The 18,362-nt window shown below is 42.8% G+C and overlaps 1 protein-coding gene across 3 annotated transcripts in view; it reads right to left on the reverse strand.

The window, feature by feature from the left end:
- Positions 1-12,907: 12,907 nt before the first annotated feature.
- LOC129820062 (double C2-like domain-containing protein beta) overlaps positions 12,908-18,362 on the reverse strand; it is a 310,308-nt gene continuing 304,853 nt past the window's right edge. For all 3 annotated transcript variants that reach the window (XM_055876894.1, XM_055876902.1, XM_055876910.1), the window contains one exon: positions 12,908-13,585. In XM_055876894.1, coding sequence (XP_055732869.1) covers positions 13,449-13,585 — 137 coding nt within the window. In that variant the 3' untranslated portion in view covers positions 12,908-13,448. The remainder of the gene's footprint in view (positions 13,586-18,362) is intronic.

Below are 18,362 nucleotides of genomic sequence, written 5' to 3' on the forward strand. Positions count from 1 at the left end.
ATCATACTTTTTGGGGAAAGGTCCTCTGGTCTGATGAAACAAAAATGGAACTGTTTGGCCATAATGACCAGCGTTATGTTTGGAGGGAAAAGGGGGAGGCTTGCAAGCCGAAGAACACCATCCCAACTGTGAAGCACGGGGGTGGCAGCATCATGTTGTGGGGGTGCTTGCTGCAGGAGGGACTGGTGCACTTCACAAAATAGATGGCATCATGGAAAATTATGTGGATATATTAAAGCAACATCAAGACATCGGTCAGGAAGTTAAAGCTTGGTCGCAAATGGGTCTTCCAAATGAACAATGACCAAGCATACTTCCAAAGTTGTGGCAAAATGGCTTAAGAACAAAATCAAGGTATTGGAGTGGCCATCACAAAGGCCTGACCTCAATCCTACAGAACATTTGTGGGCAGAACTGAAAAAGCGTGTGCGAGCAAGGAGGCCTACAAACCTGACTCAGTTACACCAGCTCTATCAGGAGAAATGGGCCAAAATTCACCCAACTTATTGTGGGAAGCTTGTGGAAGGCTACCTGAAACGTTTGACCCAAGTTAAATAATTTAAAGGCAATGCTACCAAATACTAATTGAGTGTATGTAAACTTCTGACCCACTGGGAATGTGATGAAAAAAATAAAAGCTGAAATAAATCATTCTCTACTATTATTCTGACACATTCTTAAAATAAAGTGGTGATCTTAACTGACCTCATGGGCTTCATCATATCAAACTCTTCCCTGAAGGACAGGCACTGGATTAAAGGCAAATACTTTGGATTCATTTATTTCCAGATTGATGTCCAGTCTCAAGAGTAACACTGCTGCTTGGTGAGCACAGCAGTGGGTTTCAAGAAAATGGATTGCTATGTGCACTGCTCCAGCACTAAGGCCCACGGTGTCAAGGCCCTGACTGGCGCTGCACTCTCAAAGACATGTACAAGACAGGAAATGTCTTACCACATGGCAAAGCTTCTGGTGCATGGAGTTCTGGCTCAGTGCAAGATGGCAGGCCTGTCATTTCCTGCAATGATAGTCATGTTGATTTGGGAAGGAGCTAAGGGAACAAGTAAAATCCATACATCAAATAAATGTAAGGGTTGACAGAGCTATGGGCGTCTAACATAACATTTTAAAGAATGTGATTTCAGTAATGAAGTTCATTACTTAGTTACTACATTTGCAAACACTAAATCTAGCTATTAGTTAAGTAAATAAAATACTTAGTCCTAGAATACCACAACAACCCATCAGATGAATAACAGCCTGCGTTTCATTAATTAACTTGACGTTAGGATGTTTCGGGCCTCATTGTCACCACTAATCTTTTAGAGATGGAAGCAAACCAGCCCGTCCTATAAACATGTCACATGCAAGGAATTCACCCACTGAATCTAGTCAACTTCAAAAGTAACAATGCACATGGGATTATTAGTTAGCCAGCCACGCTTTGGGCCTGTTATCCCTCCAATTATGTTGCGGGTCAATTTGACCTATTTCCACATTTGCGTTGCCTAAAATACGAATTACCCAATTTTTTCTCCATGAAATTAAATGGCTTTTCCTCATTTAGGGTCATGAACCTAACTTCAAAATATGAACACTAATGTGTTGTGTAATGTCTGTGTAGATTTTGTAAACAAACACTTTGTGGGTCATTTTGACCCGGAGGCTTTCATGTGTCAAGCCCTGGCCTTAGTATTCTTTGTTTTCTTTGTTTTTTAGTTAGGTCAGGGTGTGACATGGGGAAGGTATGTGTTTTTGTATTGTCTAGGGGTTTTGTATTACCACCAGTTCCGACACCACGCATCAAGCCTCCTGTACATCTCCAGAGCCCTGTACGCACTGTTCCTTCTCCCCGTACTCGCCCTGATGTGCATACACTCAGCCCGGTACCACCAGTGCCGGTACCACGCACCAGGCCTATAGTACGCCTTGAGAGTCCAGTGTGCCCTGTTGTTGTTCCCCGCACTAGCCTGATGGTGCGTGTCTTTAGCCCGGTACCTCCAGTTCCGGCACCACGCACCAGGCCTACAGTGCGTCTCAGCCGGCCAGAGTCTGCCGTCTGCCCAGCGGCGCCTGAACTGCCCGTCTGCCCAGCGGCGCCTGAACTGCCCGTCTGCCCAGCGGCGCCTGAACTGCCCGTCTGCCCAGCGGCGCCTGAACTGCCCGTCTGCCCAGCGGCGCCTGAACTGCCCGTCTGCCCAGCGGCGCCTGAACTGCCCGTCTGCCCAGCGGCGCCTGAACTGCCCGTCTGCCCAGCGGCGCCTGAACTGCCCGTCTGCCCAGCGGCGTCTGAACTGCCCGTCTGCCCAACGGCGCCTGAACTGCCCGTCTTCCGAACGGCGCCTGAACTGCCCGTCTGCCCAACGGCGCCTGAACTGCCCGTCTGCCATGAGCCTTCAAAGCCGCCCGTCTGTACTGCGCCTGCAGAGCCGTCCGCCAGACAGGAGCCGCTAGAGCCGTCCGCCAGACAGGAGCCGCTAGAGCCGTCCGCCAGACAGGAGCCGCTAGAGCCGTCCGCCAGACAGGATCAGCCAGAGCCGTCCGCCAGATAGGAGCCGCTAGAGCCGTCCGCCAGACAGGAGCCGCTAGAGCCGTCCGCCAGACAGGATCAGCCAGAGCCGCCCGCCAGCCATGAGCAGCCAGATCCGTCCTCCAGCCATGAGCAGCCAGATCCGTCAGCCAGCCAGGATCAGCCAGAGCCTTCCGCCAGACAGGATCAGCCAGAGCCTTCCGCCAGACAGGATCAGCCAGAGCCTTCCGCCAGCCAGGATCAGCCAGAGCCTTCCGCCAGCCAGGATCAGCCAGAGCCGTCCGTCAGCCAGGACCAGCCAGAGCCGTCATCCAGCCATGACCAGCCAGAGCCGTCAGCCAGCCATGACCAGCCAGAGCCGTCAGCCAGCCATGACCAGCCAGAGCCGTCAGCCAGCCATGACCAGCCAGAGCCGTCAGCCAGCCATGACCAGCCAGAGCCGTCATCCAGCCAGGATCCGCCAGCCAGCCAGGATCCGCCAGCCAGCCAGGATCCGCCAGAGCCAGCCAGCCAGGATCCGCCAGAGCCAGCCAGCCAGGATCCGCCATCCAGTCCGGTGCTGCCCCTCAGTCCGGAGCTGCCCCTTAGTCCGGTGCTGCCCCTTAGTCCGGTGGGGTTAATTTGGAGGGTGGCCATTTGGAGGAGGCTACCAAAGCGGGTATTGACAATGGTGGAGTGGGGGCCACGTCCCGCACCCGAGCCGCCGCCATGATGGGGCCCACCACGGACCCTCCCCTTTCTGTGTCAGGTTTTGCGGCCGGAGTCCGCATCTTTGGGGGGGGGGGGGGGGGGGGGGGGGGGGTACTGTCACGCCCTGGCCTTAGTATTCTTTGTTTTCTTTATGTTTTTTAGTTAGGTCAGGGTGTGACATGGGGAAGGTATGTGTTTTTGTATTGTCTAGGGGGTTTGTATGGTAAAGGGGTCAGTGTTTGTATGTCTATGGCTGCCTAGATTGGTTCTCAATTAGAGGCAGCTGTGGTTCATTGTCTCTGATTGAGAGCCATATTTAAGGCAGTCATAGGCATTGGGGTTTTGTGGGTAATTGTCTATGTTTAACGTTTGTTGCTTGTCTTTGCACTTACGTCATTTAGCTTCACGGTCGTTTGTTGTTTTGTTTAGTTTGTATTCAGTGTTCGTTTCGTGTTTCCCTTCTCTAAATAAAAGAGAATGTATTTTGCACACGCTGCGCCTTGTTCCTCTCTCTCACCCATAGACAATCGTGACAATGTGTATAGATATTTGGACAGGTACAAAATAGTGTCTTTGATGTTTTTTTGTTTTGCAACAGAATCAGCGTAATAAATACACCACTGGCTTCTTACACCTATTCCAATTACACTAAATATACAAAGGTATGAGGACAACCCTTCAAATTAGTGGATTAGGCTCTTTCAGCCATACATGTTGCTGACAGGTGTATAAAATCAAGCACACAGCCATGTAACCTCCATAGACAAACATTGGCAGTAAAATGGCCTTACTGAAGAGCTCAGTGACTTTCAATGTGGCACCGTCATAGAATGCCACCTTTCCAAGTCAGTTCATCAAATTTCTGCCGTGCTAGAGCTGCCCCGGTCAACTGTAAGTGCTGTTATTGTGAAGTGGAAACATCCAGGAGCAACAGCGCTCAGCCGCGAAGTGGTAGGCCACACAAGCTCCCAGAACAAGACCGCTGAGTGCTAAAGTGTGCAGTGAGTAAAAATAATTTGTCCTCGGTTGCAACACTCATTACTGAGTTCCAAACTGCCTTTAGAAGCAACATCAGCACAATAACTGTTCGTTGGGAGCTTCATGAAATGGGTTTCCATGGCCGAGCAGCCACACACAAGCCTAAGATCTCCATGTGAAATGCCAAGCGTTGGCTAGAGTGGTGTAAAGCTCGCTGCCATTGGATTCTGGAGCAGTGGAAACGCGTTCTCTGGAGTGATGAATCAAGCTTCACTGTCTGGCAGTCCGACAGACGAATCTGGATTTGGCAGATGCCAGGACAACGCTACCTCCCCGAATGCATAGTGCCAACTGTAAAGTTAGGTGGAGGAGGAATAATGGTCTGGGGCTGCTTTTCATAGTTCGGGCTAGGTCCCTTAGTTCCAGTGAAGGAAAATCTAAACGCTACAGCATACAATGACATTCTAGATGATTCTGTGCTTCCAACTTTGTGGCAACAGTTTGGGGAACACCCTTTCCTGTTTCAGCATGACAATGCCCCCGTGCACAAAGCGAGGTCCATAATACAGAAATACTTTGTCGAGAACTTGACTGGCCTGCACAGAACCCTGACCTCAACCCCACCGAACACCTTTGGGAAGAATTAGAACACCGACAACGAGCATCAACGCCCAACATCAATGTCCGAACTCACTAATGCTTTTGCGGCTGAATGGAAGCAAGTCCCTGCAGCAATGTTCCAACGTCTAGCGGAAAGCCTTCCCAGAAGAGTGGAGGCTGTTATAGCAGCAAAGGGGGGACCAACTCCATATTAATGCCCATGATTTTGGAATGAGATGTTCTACGAGCATGTGTCCACATACTTTTGGTTATGTAGTGTATCTCGAACACCATATTTACCCATAAACCTTTACCCATAGCATTTAACCCATAATTAAATGCTGTCCTACAGGTAAACCCAAAAGGTGTCCACCAGGTGTCACAATTGCAATAATAGGGCAATCTTTATATAAACAGACTGTATCTGCAAGATGGCTACAGTGCACATGCCAAGACCAAAGTGGGCACATTTTCTATATAACGCAACATTTATTCTGACAAAACCATCAGTTGAAAATTCGTTGGAAACGCTTAAACTTTTTTTATTCGGTACATGGAAATTGAACTGCAAAAGTCGTTTTTATGTGCACTATGTCATCACACACAGCCTTTCATCCACAATAAGTCTGTTTGATGGAAACACATCTCTGTTGGCAAAATGCGCATATTGTTTTATGCAGATTTTAGAATATCCACATGAAAATCTGTCACCAAATTGATGAAACCTAGCTTGTACTGCCCATGCAGCAGCGCGACCGCTTCAACGACCAGCCGGCGGATGATGCCGAGCGCCTGGACCTGAAAACCTTGGTGGAGATCAGCAGAGGCTGGTGTGAGGAGCTATATGAGGATGGGCTCATTGTAATGGCTGGAATGGAATAATTGGAACCGAATCAAGCATATGGAAACCACGTTTGACTCTGTTCCATTCCAGCCATTATAATGAGCCAGTCTTCCTATAGCTCCTCCCACCAGCCTCCTCTGGTGAGATGCTGAGCAATGAGGCCCAGAGGGCCCAGAAGGAAGCCTCTAACCTTGTGGCTGAGAACCAAGATCAAGGTTGAGGAGCAGATGGCCAGAGGCCTGGAAGAGCTCACCCTGTTCCCTTAACATGGACACGATTAGTGGCATTACCCTTATCTAGTACCTAATTATTGAGGTCTGTTCACTTTATTATTGTACAACTAATTTTACAACTCACTCTACTGAAATGGTAAATGTCAAAATTGGTCAATGTTGAGAATTGCATTTAGCGGTTTGCTATTCTCTTCTGTTCTCAGTTCATTTTCCCATGTCAATTGTATTTTTATAAAATGAAGATGTTAATGTCATGACTCAACTCATCAGTATTTAGATGAACATGTCCATTGACTTCTATTTACAGTAAAAACCACTGACAATATTTCCCCTAAGAGTTGCTGTCACAGTATCAAATGTTTTAGTCGTGGAATTACAAATACACAAAGTTAGAGGGCAGGCTTGTATTCAATTTCAGTTTAATCCATCTATGTTCCATTCCCTTGCAGAGATGTTGTCTGACTGACATGCCCAAAGTAAACTGCCTGTTACTCAGGCCCAGAAGCCAGGATATGCATGGAATTGGTACCATTGCATAGAAAACACTTTGAAGTTTGTAGAAATGTTAAAATTATGTATGAGACTATAACACAATTGATATGGTGGGAGAAAAATCCAAAGAAAAAACAACCAGATTTTGTTTTTTGAGAGAGAGCCCATGCTCTTCCAATGGAACGTATAGGGTCATTTCCAAATCCAGGTCCCAGATTGCAATTACTATGCCTTCCACTAGATGTCAACAGTCTTTGTGCAAGGTTTCAGGCTCGTTTCTTCCCAAACGAGGAAGAATTTTGAGTTTTAGTACTGGGAGTCAGAGTTGGAAATCAGTCTGTGCTTGTGCGACGAGGAGGACGTGCAGCTGCTAATTTTGCTTTCCTATTGAACATACTTCGTTCCGTATGAAACAGTATAGTTTAATTACATTTTAGGGTACCTGAATATGAATGTATTTTGACTTGTTTTAACAAAGTTTAGCGGTAGCTTTTTGGATTCATTTCTCTGCATGTTGAACGAGTGGATTACTCAAATCGATAGTGCCAACTAAACAGACTCTTTGGGATATAAAGAAGGATTTTATCTAACAAAACGACACTACATGTTGTAGCTGGGATCCTTTGGATAACACATCAGAGGAAGATTTTCAAAAAAGTAGTGAATATTTAATCGCTATTTGTGATTTTATGAAGCCTGTGCTGGTTGAAAGATATTTTGATGTGGGGCACCATCCTCAAACAATCGCATGGCATGCTTTCGCTGTAAAGCCTATTGTAAATCGGACAATTCAGTTAGATGAACAAGACTTAAAGTTTTTAACTGATATAAGACACTTGTATGTACCTAAATGTTTAATTTCCCACATTTTTATGATTATTTATTTGAATTGCACGCCCTCCAATTTCACCGGAAGTTGTTGACAGGTGTCCCGCTGGCGAGACGCCTATTAATGGCAAAACTCAACTCATCAGTATTTAAATGACATGTCCGTTGACTTCTATTTACAGTAAAAACCACTGAAAATATTTCCCCTAAGAGTTGCTGTCACAGTATCAAATTGTGGAATTATTCAGTCGTGGAATTACAAATACACACAGTTAGAGGGCAGGCTTGTATTCAGTTTCAGTTTAATCCGTCTATGGTCCATTCCCTTGCAGAGAAGTTGACACACCCCTATTGCCAAGGATTTGTCTATCACATTTATTATTTTTGTGATAACATAGCAAAGTGAAGATTTTTCAGAGTAGAAAGATAGAGCATAAAGCAGGGGTCTCCAGCTCCAGTCCTGGAGAACTACAGGGTATGCAGGCTGTTCCAGCCCCCGCCAAGAAGAAATGCATCACACAAGTCTGTGGAATTGAATACCTTTGACATTGACCTGAATGAAACAGAGGTGTATTACCCTACAAAAAACACCTGATTTAAACTAATTGTAGTCTAGCCAACTCAAGACCATTATTAGTTGATTATTTTAAAACAGGTGTGTTAGTGCTGGCCTGAAGCAAAGGCCTGCATTTTTTTTGTGTTATAGCCTGAATTCAAAATTGATTAAATATATGTTTTCTCTCACCCATCTACACACAATACTCTATAATGACAAAGTGAAAACATTAAAAAAACATTAGCAGATGATTAAAAATGAAATACAGAAATATCAAATTAGCATAAATATTCACACCCCTCAATACATATTAGAAACACCTTTGGCAGATATTACAGCTGTGAGTATTTCTGGGTAAGTCTCAAAAATTCTTCAAGCTCTGTCAAGTTGGTTGTTGATCATTGCCATTTTCAAGTCTTGTCATAGAATTTCAAGCCATTTTAAGTCAAAACGGGAACTAGGCCACTCAGGAACATTCAATGTCATCTTGGTAAACAACTTCAGTGTATTTTTGGCCTTGTGTTTAAGGTTATGGTCCTGGTGAATGTCTCCCAGTGTCTGGTGGAAAGCAGACTGAACCAGGGTTTCCTCTAGGATTTGCCTGTGCTTAGCTCCATTCCGTTTCTTTTGTTTATCCTAAAGAAACTGTGCTGGGATTTTTACAACTTTGGAGAATCTCTCATAAGATGGGTAAAAGTAATGTAGAACAACCCTTTATGTAAAAATACACTAAAACATCCTCCACATCAGTGGAATAAGTAACTTGGCATACTGATTTCTCTGTGGTTTGTCAGAAATCAGATCTAGGTGAAGTGGCCTGGGAAAAAGAGATGGATGGTAAAATATATTTCTGTCATGGGCATAGGAATTCAAAAGGTGTTATGATCCTACTGAAAAATGATCTACAGTTGAAGTAGGAAGTTTACATACACTTGAAGTCATTAAAACTTGTTTTTCAACCACTCCAAAAATGTATTTTTAACAAATAGCTTTTTAACTATAGTTTTGGCAAGTCAGTTAGGACATCTAAGTAATTTTTCCAACAATTGTTTACAGACAGATTATTTCACTTATAATTCACTGTATCACAATTCCAGTGGGTCAGACGTTTACATACACTAAGTTGACTGTGCCTTTAAACAGCTTGGAAAATTCCAGAAAATGATGTCATCACTTTAGAAGCTTCTGATAGTCTAATTGACATCATTCAAGTCAATTGGAGGTGTACCTGTGGATGTATTTCAAGGCCTACCTTCAAACTCAGTGCCTCTTTGCTTGACATCATGGAGAAATCAAAAGAAATCAGCCAAGACCTCAGAAAATAAATTGTAAAATAAAATTCCACAAGTCTGGTTCATCGTTGGGAGCAATTTCCAAACGCCTGAAGGTACCACATTCATATGTACAAACAATAGTACGCGAGTATAAACACCATGGGACCACGCAGCCGTCATACCGCTCAGGAAGGAGACGCATTCTGTCTCCTAGAGATGAACGTACTTTGGTGTGAAAAGTGTAAATCAATCCCAGAACATCAGCAAAGGACATTGTGAAGATGCTGGAGGAAACAGGTACAAAAGTATAGATTTTTCAATAAATTTGCAAAGATTTCTAAAAACATGTTTTCACTTTGTCATTATGGGGTATTGTGTGTAGATGTGTGATAAAACAAATACATTTAGAATTCAGGCCATAAAACAACAATAAGTCAAGGGGTATGAAAACTTTCGGAAGGCATCTAAATCCAAACTTTTCCAGCAGGCTACTGAGAGGCACATCCAATGTTAAAAAGGGGTCTCTTTGCTGTTATGCAGATTCAAACTAACCCTTTCCGGTGGATTGACAATGGAACCCTGTTTAAAGTATCCTCCTTTCAAAATGAAGCCGTACAGCGTTGGTTACCATTCCAATGTCATACTCCAAAAGAGGCTGGGAAAATATCGAAACTCCAATGTATTGATAGAGGAAAGACACATTTTCTTGGAAAAAATGTACAAGGTTATAAGGAAGGGATCATGTTTATGAATGACATTTGTAAATAAGGATGGTAAAATGTTGTCATACAAACAATTAACAAAGGTATATAATATATAAGTATAAGCAACTCAATGCAGCTCTGCCACAAAAATGCAAAAGGAAATTACTCAAAAGAGAAAAAAATAAATGTGTTTGTCTGCCGCCAATCAAAAACCATGCATGGCTTCAAATTATTAGTATAAATCATAATATATATATATATACCAGTTTTACTTAAGGTCGAGATGTTTGACAACTATACCGCATAAAGTTCAAGATAGTTGTGAACAGATTGTTTTATGTCCCAATACGATGGCGGCGGGTTTATGAACTGATATACAAAACATTTGATTCATCAAGCCGTTCTTTCCTATTTAAACTATTATATAAAATTCTCACCACAAAAAGAATGCTATATGGGGCATTAAACAGTCAGCCCTGTGCAGACTGCAACAAAGAAACAGAACCAATCTGATTTAGTATCAGGTCCCCCCTGTCCATATAACTGTATTAATGATGATTTAAAGGGCCAAACTGATCCTAGATCAGCACTCCTACTCTGAGACGCTTTGTGAATACAGGCCCTGTTGCCTGTCATTGTGACCTCTTCCACTCACAGACGTATATTGTACATACATGGTCTATGCTTCCACCTCAACCTTGCACCCCTGCCTTCACTGTCACCACCATCAAACAGTGGAACGACACTCTGGGCTCGTGTCATTTGGGTGGGACATTTCGAAAGAGTGAAACAGTGTTCGGAACCCTAACATACATACAGGAATATAAATGTGCCGTGTATTATTTACATTTTAAAAGCTAATATCAACCTAATCTTTGTAAAGTGAGCATTGCAAAAATACACTTTTACAAAAGAAAAGGCACAATCATTCGGCCATTCGGTGCAAAAGTAAGGTGAAATAGGAGAAAATATTTATATATTTTTTTTTTTTTACCATAGAACCAACAGAATTATGCAAACAACCGCCTGAGTGTTAACAAAATGAACAAACAGAAAGGGAGAGATTTTTCTTCACATGCGGTCACATTCCCAGACAATCAATACAGCAGCCGCACAGGCAATGCGATAGTGTTCAAAGGTACAAAACGTTGTCCAGAAGAAAGATTGACATTCTTGTAGCATCCACAGTTGTGTTATTTTTTCCCCCAAGAAAAAACAGCAGTATCATTAAGCAGTCATTTCATGACTTACCAATCACATTTGCATGCATTTTTGTTATAATATCATTTTCTTTTGTACAAAGCCAAACAGATAAAAAAAATGTCACAAGTTAGCTGTTTGCGACTGTATATGCATTCAAGAAAGAGACCACCTTGCTTGCCTGCCTGACGCCCTGTACAATTGAGGAAGAGATTGGGTTGGACCTTGCTGTCCAAAACAACTTCTAGTTGGTACTGTAGAGGGGGAGGATATTGGACTGCCAGCACTGCCACATACCCAATGAGAGTTAGCATTTCACAAATCACTGTCCACACATAGCCTCTGCCGAGTACCCAACAACCAGATGTTCTGGTGGAAAGAGAGACTTCCACTTTGGGATGTTAACAAGGCGCCACTCCATCTTAACTCATCCACATTTACTGGATTGGTTGAACAGTGCAGCAGAGAACCTCACCCAAAAGTTCTCTTCTCGTCAAGACCTGTATGTAGGGGATCTAGTTTCAGGTGTTTATTTTACTCCTGCAACGTTAGGTTAGTCCACACCAGGCCAGAAAGTGCAATATTTTACCCCGTCTTAACTAAACTTTGAACATGAAGTATTAACAGGAAGTCTACCTGGGTTTGTCAATGAAGATGGAAAATATACCCCTTGGGAGCTTTTTCTTGAAATTAAGCTCACAGCATTTTTAAGAATGGAATGGGACATGTCTTTACATTTTTCAAGTAAGACAAAAGCGTTGACAAAACAACACTATGGGTAAAATAAATTATAACACAAAATGAAACAACTTATAATCATGTACTGTCATAGTTGTTAGCAGTGGTGTAAAGTACTTAATAAGTAAAAAATTCTTTAAAGTAGTACTTAAGTAGTTTTTTGGGGTATCTGTACTTTATTTTACTATTTATAATTTTGACAACTTTTACTCCACTACTTTCCAAAAGAAAATAAATGTACTTTTTCCGTGACACCTGGTCATCCCTACTGCATCTGATCTGGCGAACTCACTAAACACAAATGTTTTGTTTGTAAATTATGTCTGAGTGTTGGGAGTGTACACCTGGCTATCTGTAAATTTCAAAATCAAGAAAATCGTGATGTGTGGTTTGCTTAATATAAGGAATTTGAAATGATTTCTACTTTTACTTTTGATCCTTAAGTATATTTTAGCAATTACATTTACTTGTGATACTTAAGTATATTTATAAAACCAAATACATTTGGACTTTTGCTCAAGTAGGATTTTATTGGGTGACTAATTTTACTTGAGTCATTTTCTATTCAAATATCTTTACTTTTACTTAAGTATGGGTACCTTTTCCACCACTGGTTGTTAGCTGCTATGCAGTGGAAAACACTAGCAATACATGTACAGTTATTATCTGTTGTGTAAGAATTGGCCAGTTAAATATTTCACGATTAAAAGGACAATTCTCGGTCACGTTCACCGACACACATACAGCACAAATATGCGCACGCACACAAACATACATTTCAGGGCAACAATAAAAAGGTGAACATAAAATTATGAATTAATATCAAAACATACTTTGATTTCAAAACATAAGCAGGAAGTGAGTTGAGCCATATTGAGTTCTCATCATTAATAATTAAACAGCCAATGAGGAAATGCAAAAATATAGATTTATGGTAATATTCCGCCTCAGGCAACGTCATAAAAACAGTTTGCCATTAGGCTGCAGAAGTTCAATTCTCTTCCTCCCATGCTATCCAACGCAACTGATATTTATCAGACCTTGAGTTTTATGTATGAACTAGTTCAATAACACACAGCACCCTACATTCATCTGATATACTGACTGGGGTGGTGTACATTTTACACTACTTAAAAAACAACTGAAACACATAAGCAACAAGATACAGTACTTAGAGCTAGCATATTAAAATGCCTTGCCCCCCATCCCTTCCATATCCCCCCCCCCCCCCCCCCTAGCCCAAACCCTTCATCACAGGATTAGACATTTGCACTGACCTGAAAGTAGGCTCTCTATAAAACACATTACTTGGGTCTTTTGCCCCCTTTCTCTGGCAAACATGAACTTCAGAGGAACAGCAGAGTTGTGTGGCGCTGCATCCTAGACTGTAAACAACACATATGTAAACAACACATATGCTTTTTAGAGCAGTGTCTGAAGTAAATAATTCACCCTTTTTCTCCTTTCATTTCAACAAAGTGCACACTCCCCACAATCTGCCAATAAACTGCTGCCAATAAACCTAGTGAATATGCATCGCCGGGCAGCAAACCACAGAAATAGATTCTCATCTCATTCTAGTTCTGTGCAGCAAAGCCCTAAGGACACAGCACATTATCAGAAAGGGATAGAAGATAACGGATGAGACCAAAACCTTAGGATAGAAATACAGAAAACAAGAGCTTTGATTTGTTAAACGTCTCTGGAAACGGGAAAGCTGGAGTGTGTATTAGCCGATCAAGCCTGAACTCCTGTCCACAGTAGGTCGTGGGGAGGGGCCATTAGTCATTGAATGTTGTACCAGGAAGTTCGTTGGTCAGTGTGTGCCATCGCTCAATTTTCTTGTCCTTGTTTTTGAGACAGTCGAACCAGTGTTTGAGCCTCTCCCCGTTTGCGCTGATGCCCAGGGACACACCACCTGAGACCGGGGACGGCAGAACAGTAGATAAGGGGGTTAGAAAGCGACACATTGATGGATGATAGAAACTAAATAGTTTGAACTAACACAATAACCAAAAGACAATCACAACTGTTCTCTGAATACTCTGTGATGTTGCACCCTCCTGAACAGGTTGTCCATGGTAGAATAGGCCTCTTTCAAGTGAGACTGGTGACCAATGTTTAAACCTGAGAATGCAAGCGTTTTGTGTGTTCAACCTTGTCCTCATCAATTGCTGGACATGAACAATGTAAAACTCTGAGCACATTAACATTTTCTGGCATGAGAGCCACTTTTTTATATAGCTTTCAAATAGGTACATTACTCTCTTCTCGCTATTTAAACCGTCATTAGGCCATCTTCTCCAAAAATTATGTTGATATATGTTAGCCCAGCTAATAAAACGTCCATGACAATGAACTTAGCTCTATTGTTGATCTGAGTGTTTATATAGGCTAGGCCAGTCAGTCAATAGCATGTGTTACAGAATTGACAGGAAAGCACGATCAGATGTAGCGTTTTTTACTGCATCGGCTTCATTAATTACGAAGCAAGCAGGAGGCTTCACCTCTGTGGATTCCTGGAGTAGCTGCGCCCTCTACTGGACACTTGGTGAACTTAGACAGATCAGTCAATTTACACTTATGTAAACTTGTGACAAGGTAAGCTAGATAACGATTATAAAAACGCATATAAAACGTTGTAGGTGTAACATACATTTAGGCAAGTGTACACCTCCATGTAGCCTCATATGCTAAGATATTATTAAGCCCTAGCAGTGTGTTTGTCAAAAAAGTTTAAAGAAAGTCATAGGCCTAGGTCCTAAAGAAATTCATTCTTCATTTTTATGGTTTCCTTCTCAACACAATACCACAATGAATGTTAGTCCACATGTGAAAGGAAAAATTATGATCCCACTCTGGGATTAAAATTATGTCGCAAGTGGTGAAAAGCGTCAGGAACTAGGCATCTTTACACTGTGAGCTAATTGTCCAGACAAACTTTTGCATGTGAAGCAGTTCATTTGAGTATCAGAACATGCTGGTGGACTTCTGGTAAGGATCCTTTAGTGAAAAAGTGTTGAATCCCGTCCAACTATTTTAATTGGCTAAGAAGGAATTTGTTACCAGATATAATTATCTGCTCAGCTGGCCGTCCTCAGTATCGTGGCTAATTTGGCCAGGTTGGCCTATGAGAAAAGCTAGTAGCTAGCCATTTTTGACCAATGTTTCAAACCACAGTCTAAGCAACATTGCACAAGTATAGCCCCATGTTGTCTGTGAAGGAAGAAACCACATGGAAAAAGTGGTAAGCAAGTTAGATCCCACATTTTTGTCTCACATAGTCAAATTCATGTATTGTGTTATAGGTTTCAGGATGTTTATATCTCAATCAGTTGGGGTCTCTATAAGCTACAATATTAAGTACTAAGTATGAAAGTGCATCCTTGTAGCTGTGTGGGCTAATATAGTCAACAGTTTTGCCTTGGGGTATGTTGAGTCAATGGCCATGGGGTAAGTTGAGCCAATGACCACCATACCCCTAGCCTATGCGGAGTCGCCAGAAAATGCTAACATCCGGGTTTCAGGGCTATAATATTTTGAACCTAACTTCCGCCTATTCTACCATGGACAACAGGCAATTTTCTACGCCTGCTACGTTAGGTTACCATACCCCATACAAATTATGATTATTTGTTTGTTTTCAGTTTTATGCAAAATGGGCCGATCTCGAGTCAGAAATGTATGCCTTTCCTACGCATGCCTTTCCTAAACACTTCTCAGTATTTGGTATTCAGACTTATCTTAGTCACGTAAAGCACTCTGCAGATGTGGCTACCTTTCCCACTCTAATTACATTTAATTAAACCACTGAAAACCCTCCCACTTGCTGGTCAACACATTTTCTTGTGGAGTTTTCATTCAATGGGGTACATTGATCTTAAGGCATCCCTTTAAATACGGTGCACCTTTAATTTGAATTTTGGTTGACAGATTCAATAGAATACATTGAGAGAACAGGTTCAGAATATAGGGATCAATGAAAGAAATCCATCGATGCATATTCGTCGCCATTTCAGCACCAACTGGTAGATGTAAATAACTAGAATACTAGATATTTAGGCACATTTTAGGGTTAGGAAAGTATGTATGAATCATTAAAAAAAACTGTTTGGAGAGCTATTCCACACAAAATACCGCATATTGATGAATGAAAAATAGTGGTTTGATTCATCCTGAAAGTTGTCCTATTCAAGTTCAATCCATGAAATATTGGAAGTAGTAGTAGTACTAACCTAATTCCCACTAATCATGGAACTGTACGACAATGGTCCAGTCATAGTAAACCGTGCGCCAGGCTCCAGATTTAACCTGCTACATGTGGTCTTCAAACAGGTTACATGTGTAGCGCAATAATTTTGGACAAGCCTAATACGATCCACTAATGCAAGCGACCCCCAGGAGCAATTTACAAGGACGTGACAGAGGAAAGAAAGGTAAATGGAATGAAATGATGCAAAAATAAATGCATGTGGTATTACTGACAGTGGCTCCCGATAGTGGCTAATACTTAACATGATACAAATTGCTAAATGAAACAGAGAAAAGCCAGGGTATATAATCAAAACATTCTGAAACACATACATCCACTCGGCAGGTTCAGCCCTAAAGAAGCCTATAGCTTGTGTCTCTAAATTTCATCCAGGCAAATTTTGAAGGCACATAATTTGAATTCTGAATAACATTACAGCTATTTATATCCCATTTCACTGTGGAAAAGGGGCCGCAATACATGTCATGTTGATATGATTTTCAGTTTGCTTCCATACTTTATGGCCGGTTACACATTCGTCTCCAGAAATCATAAGGAAAAATCATTTTTAAAAACTGCTCTCTCGGCATAAAGGTGTTTACTTTGTTGAAGCACCTTTGGCTGTGATTACAGCCTAGATTCTTCTTGGGTAAGACGCTTGGCACACCTGTATTTGGGGAGTTTCTCCCATTCTTCTCTGCAGATCCTATCAAGCTATGTCAGGTTGGATGGGGAACGTCGCTGCACAGTTATTTTCAGGTCTCTCCAGAGGTGTTTGATCGGGTTCATGTCCGGGCTCTGGCTGGGCCACTCAAGGACATTCAGAGACTTTCCCGAAGCCACTCCTACATTGTCTTGGCTGTGTGCTTAGGGTTGTTGTCCTGTTGGAAGGTGAACCTTCACTCCAGTCTGAGGTCCTGAGCGCTCTGGAGCAGGTTTTCATCAAGGATCTCTCTGTACTTTGCTCCGTTCATCTTACCCTCAACCTAACTAGTCTCCAAGTACCTGCCGCTGAAAAAACTCCGCACAGCATGATGCTGCCATCACCATGCTTCACCGTAGGGATGGTGCCAGGTTTTCTCCAGACGTGGCGCTTAGCATTCAGGCCAAAGAGTTCAATCTTGGTTTCATCAGACCAGAGAATATTGTTTCACATGGTCTGAGAGTCTTTAGGTGCCTTCTTTAGGTGCCTTTTGGCAAACTCGAAGTGGCTGCCATGTGCCTTTTACTGAAGAGTGACTTCCATCTGGCCACTCTACCATAAGGGCCTGATTGGTGGAGTGCTGCAGAGATGGTTGTCCTTCTGGAAGGTTCTTCCATCTCCACAGAGGAACACTAGAGCTCTGGTCAGAGGAACCATCGGGTTCTTGGTCACCTCCCTGACCAAGGCCCTTCTCCCCTGATTGATTAGTTTGTATGGGCGGCCAGCTCTAGGAAGAGTCTTGATGGTTCCAAACTTCTTCCATTTAAGAATGATGTGGAGGCCACTGTTTTCTTAGCGACCTTCAATGCTGAATACATTTTTTCGTACCCTTCCCAAGAACTGTGCCTCGACACAATCCTGTCTCGGAGCTCTACGGACAATTCCTTTGACCTCATGGCTTGGTTTTTGCTCTGACATGCACTGTCAACTGTGGGACCTTATACAGACAGGTTTGTGCCTTTTCAAATCATGTCCAATCAATTGAATTTACCACAGGTGTACTCCAATCAAGTTTTAGAATCATACGGGCCTCCCGAGTGGCACAGTGGTCTAAGGCACGGCATCGCAGTGCTAGCTGTGCCAAGAGAGATTCTGGGTTTGAGTCCAGGCTCTGTTGCAGCCGACTGCGACCGGGAGACAGGACCCCTGGGGCGGCGCACAATTGGCCCAGCATCGTCCGGGTTAGGTTTGACCGGCAGGGATGTCCTTGTCCCATCGCGCACTAGCGACTCCTGTGGTGGGCCGGGCGCAGCGCACGCTGACACGTCACCAGGTGTTCGGGGTTTCCGCCGAGACATTGGTGCGGCTGGCTTCTGGGTTAAGTGGGCATTGTGTCAAGAAGCAGTGCGGCTTGGTTGGGTTGTGTTTCAGAGGACGCATGGCTCTCGACATTTGCCTCTCCAGAGTCAGTACGGGAGTTGCAGCGATGAGACAAGACTGTAACTACTAACTGGATACCACGAATTTGGGGAGAAAAAGTTTTTAAATCATCTTAAGGATGATCAATGGAAACAGGATGCACCTGAGCTCAACTTCGAGTCTCATTGCAAAGGGTCTGAATACTACCATTCAAAAGTTTGGGGTCACTTAGAAATGTCCTTGTTTTCCTTGAAAACATACATGAAATGAGTTGCAAAATGAATAGGAAATATAAATAATGATTTTTTATTGAAATAATAAGTGTCCTTCAAACTTTGCTTTCGTCAAAGAATCCTCCATTTGCAGCAATTATAGCCTTGC

The sequence above is a fragment of the Salvelinus fontinalis genome, chromosome 2 (genome assembly GCF_029448725.1).
Source record: "Salvelinus fontinalis isolate EN_2023a chromosome 2, ASM2944872v1, whole genome shotgun sequence".
NCBI lineage: Eukaryota > Metazoa > Chordata > Actinopteri > Salmoniformes > Salmonidae > Salvelinus > Salvelinus fontinalis.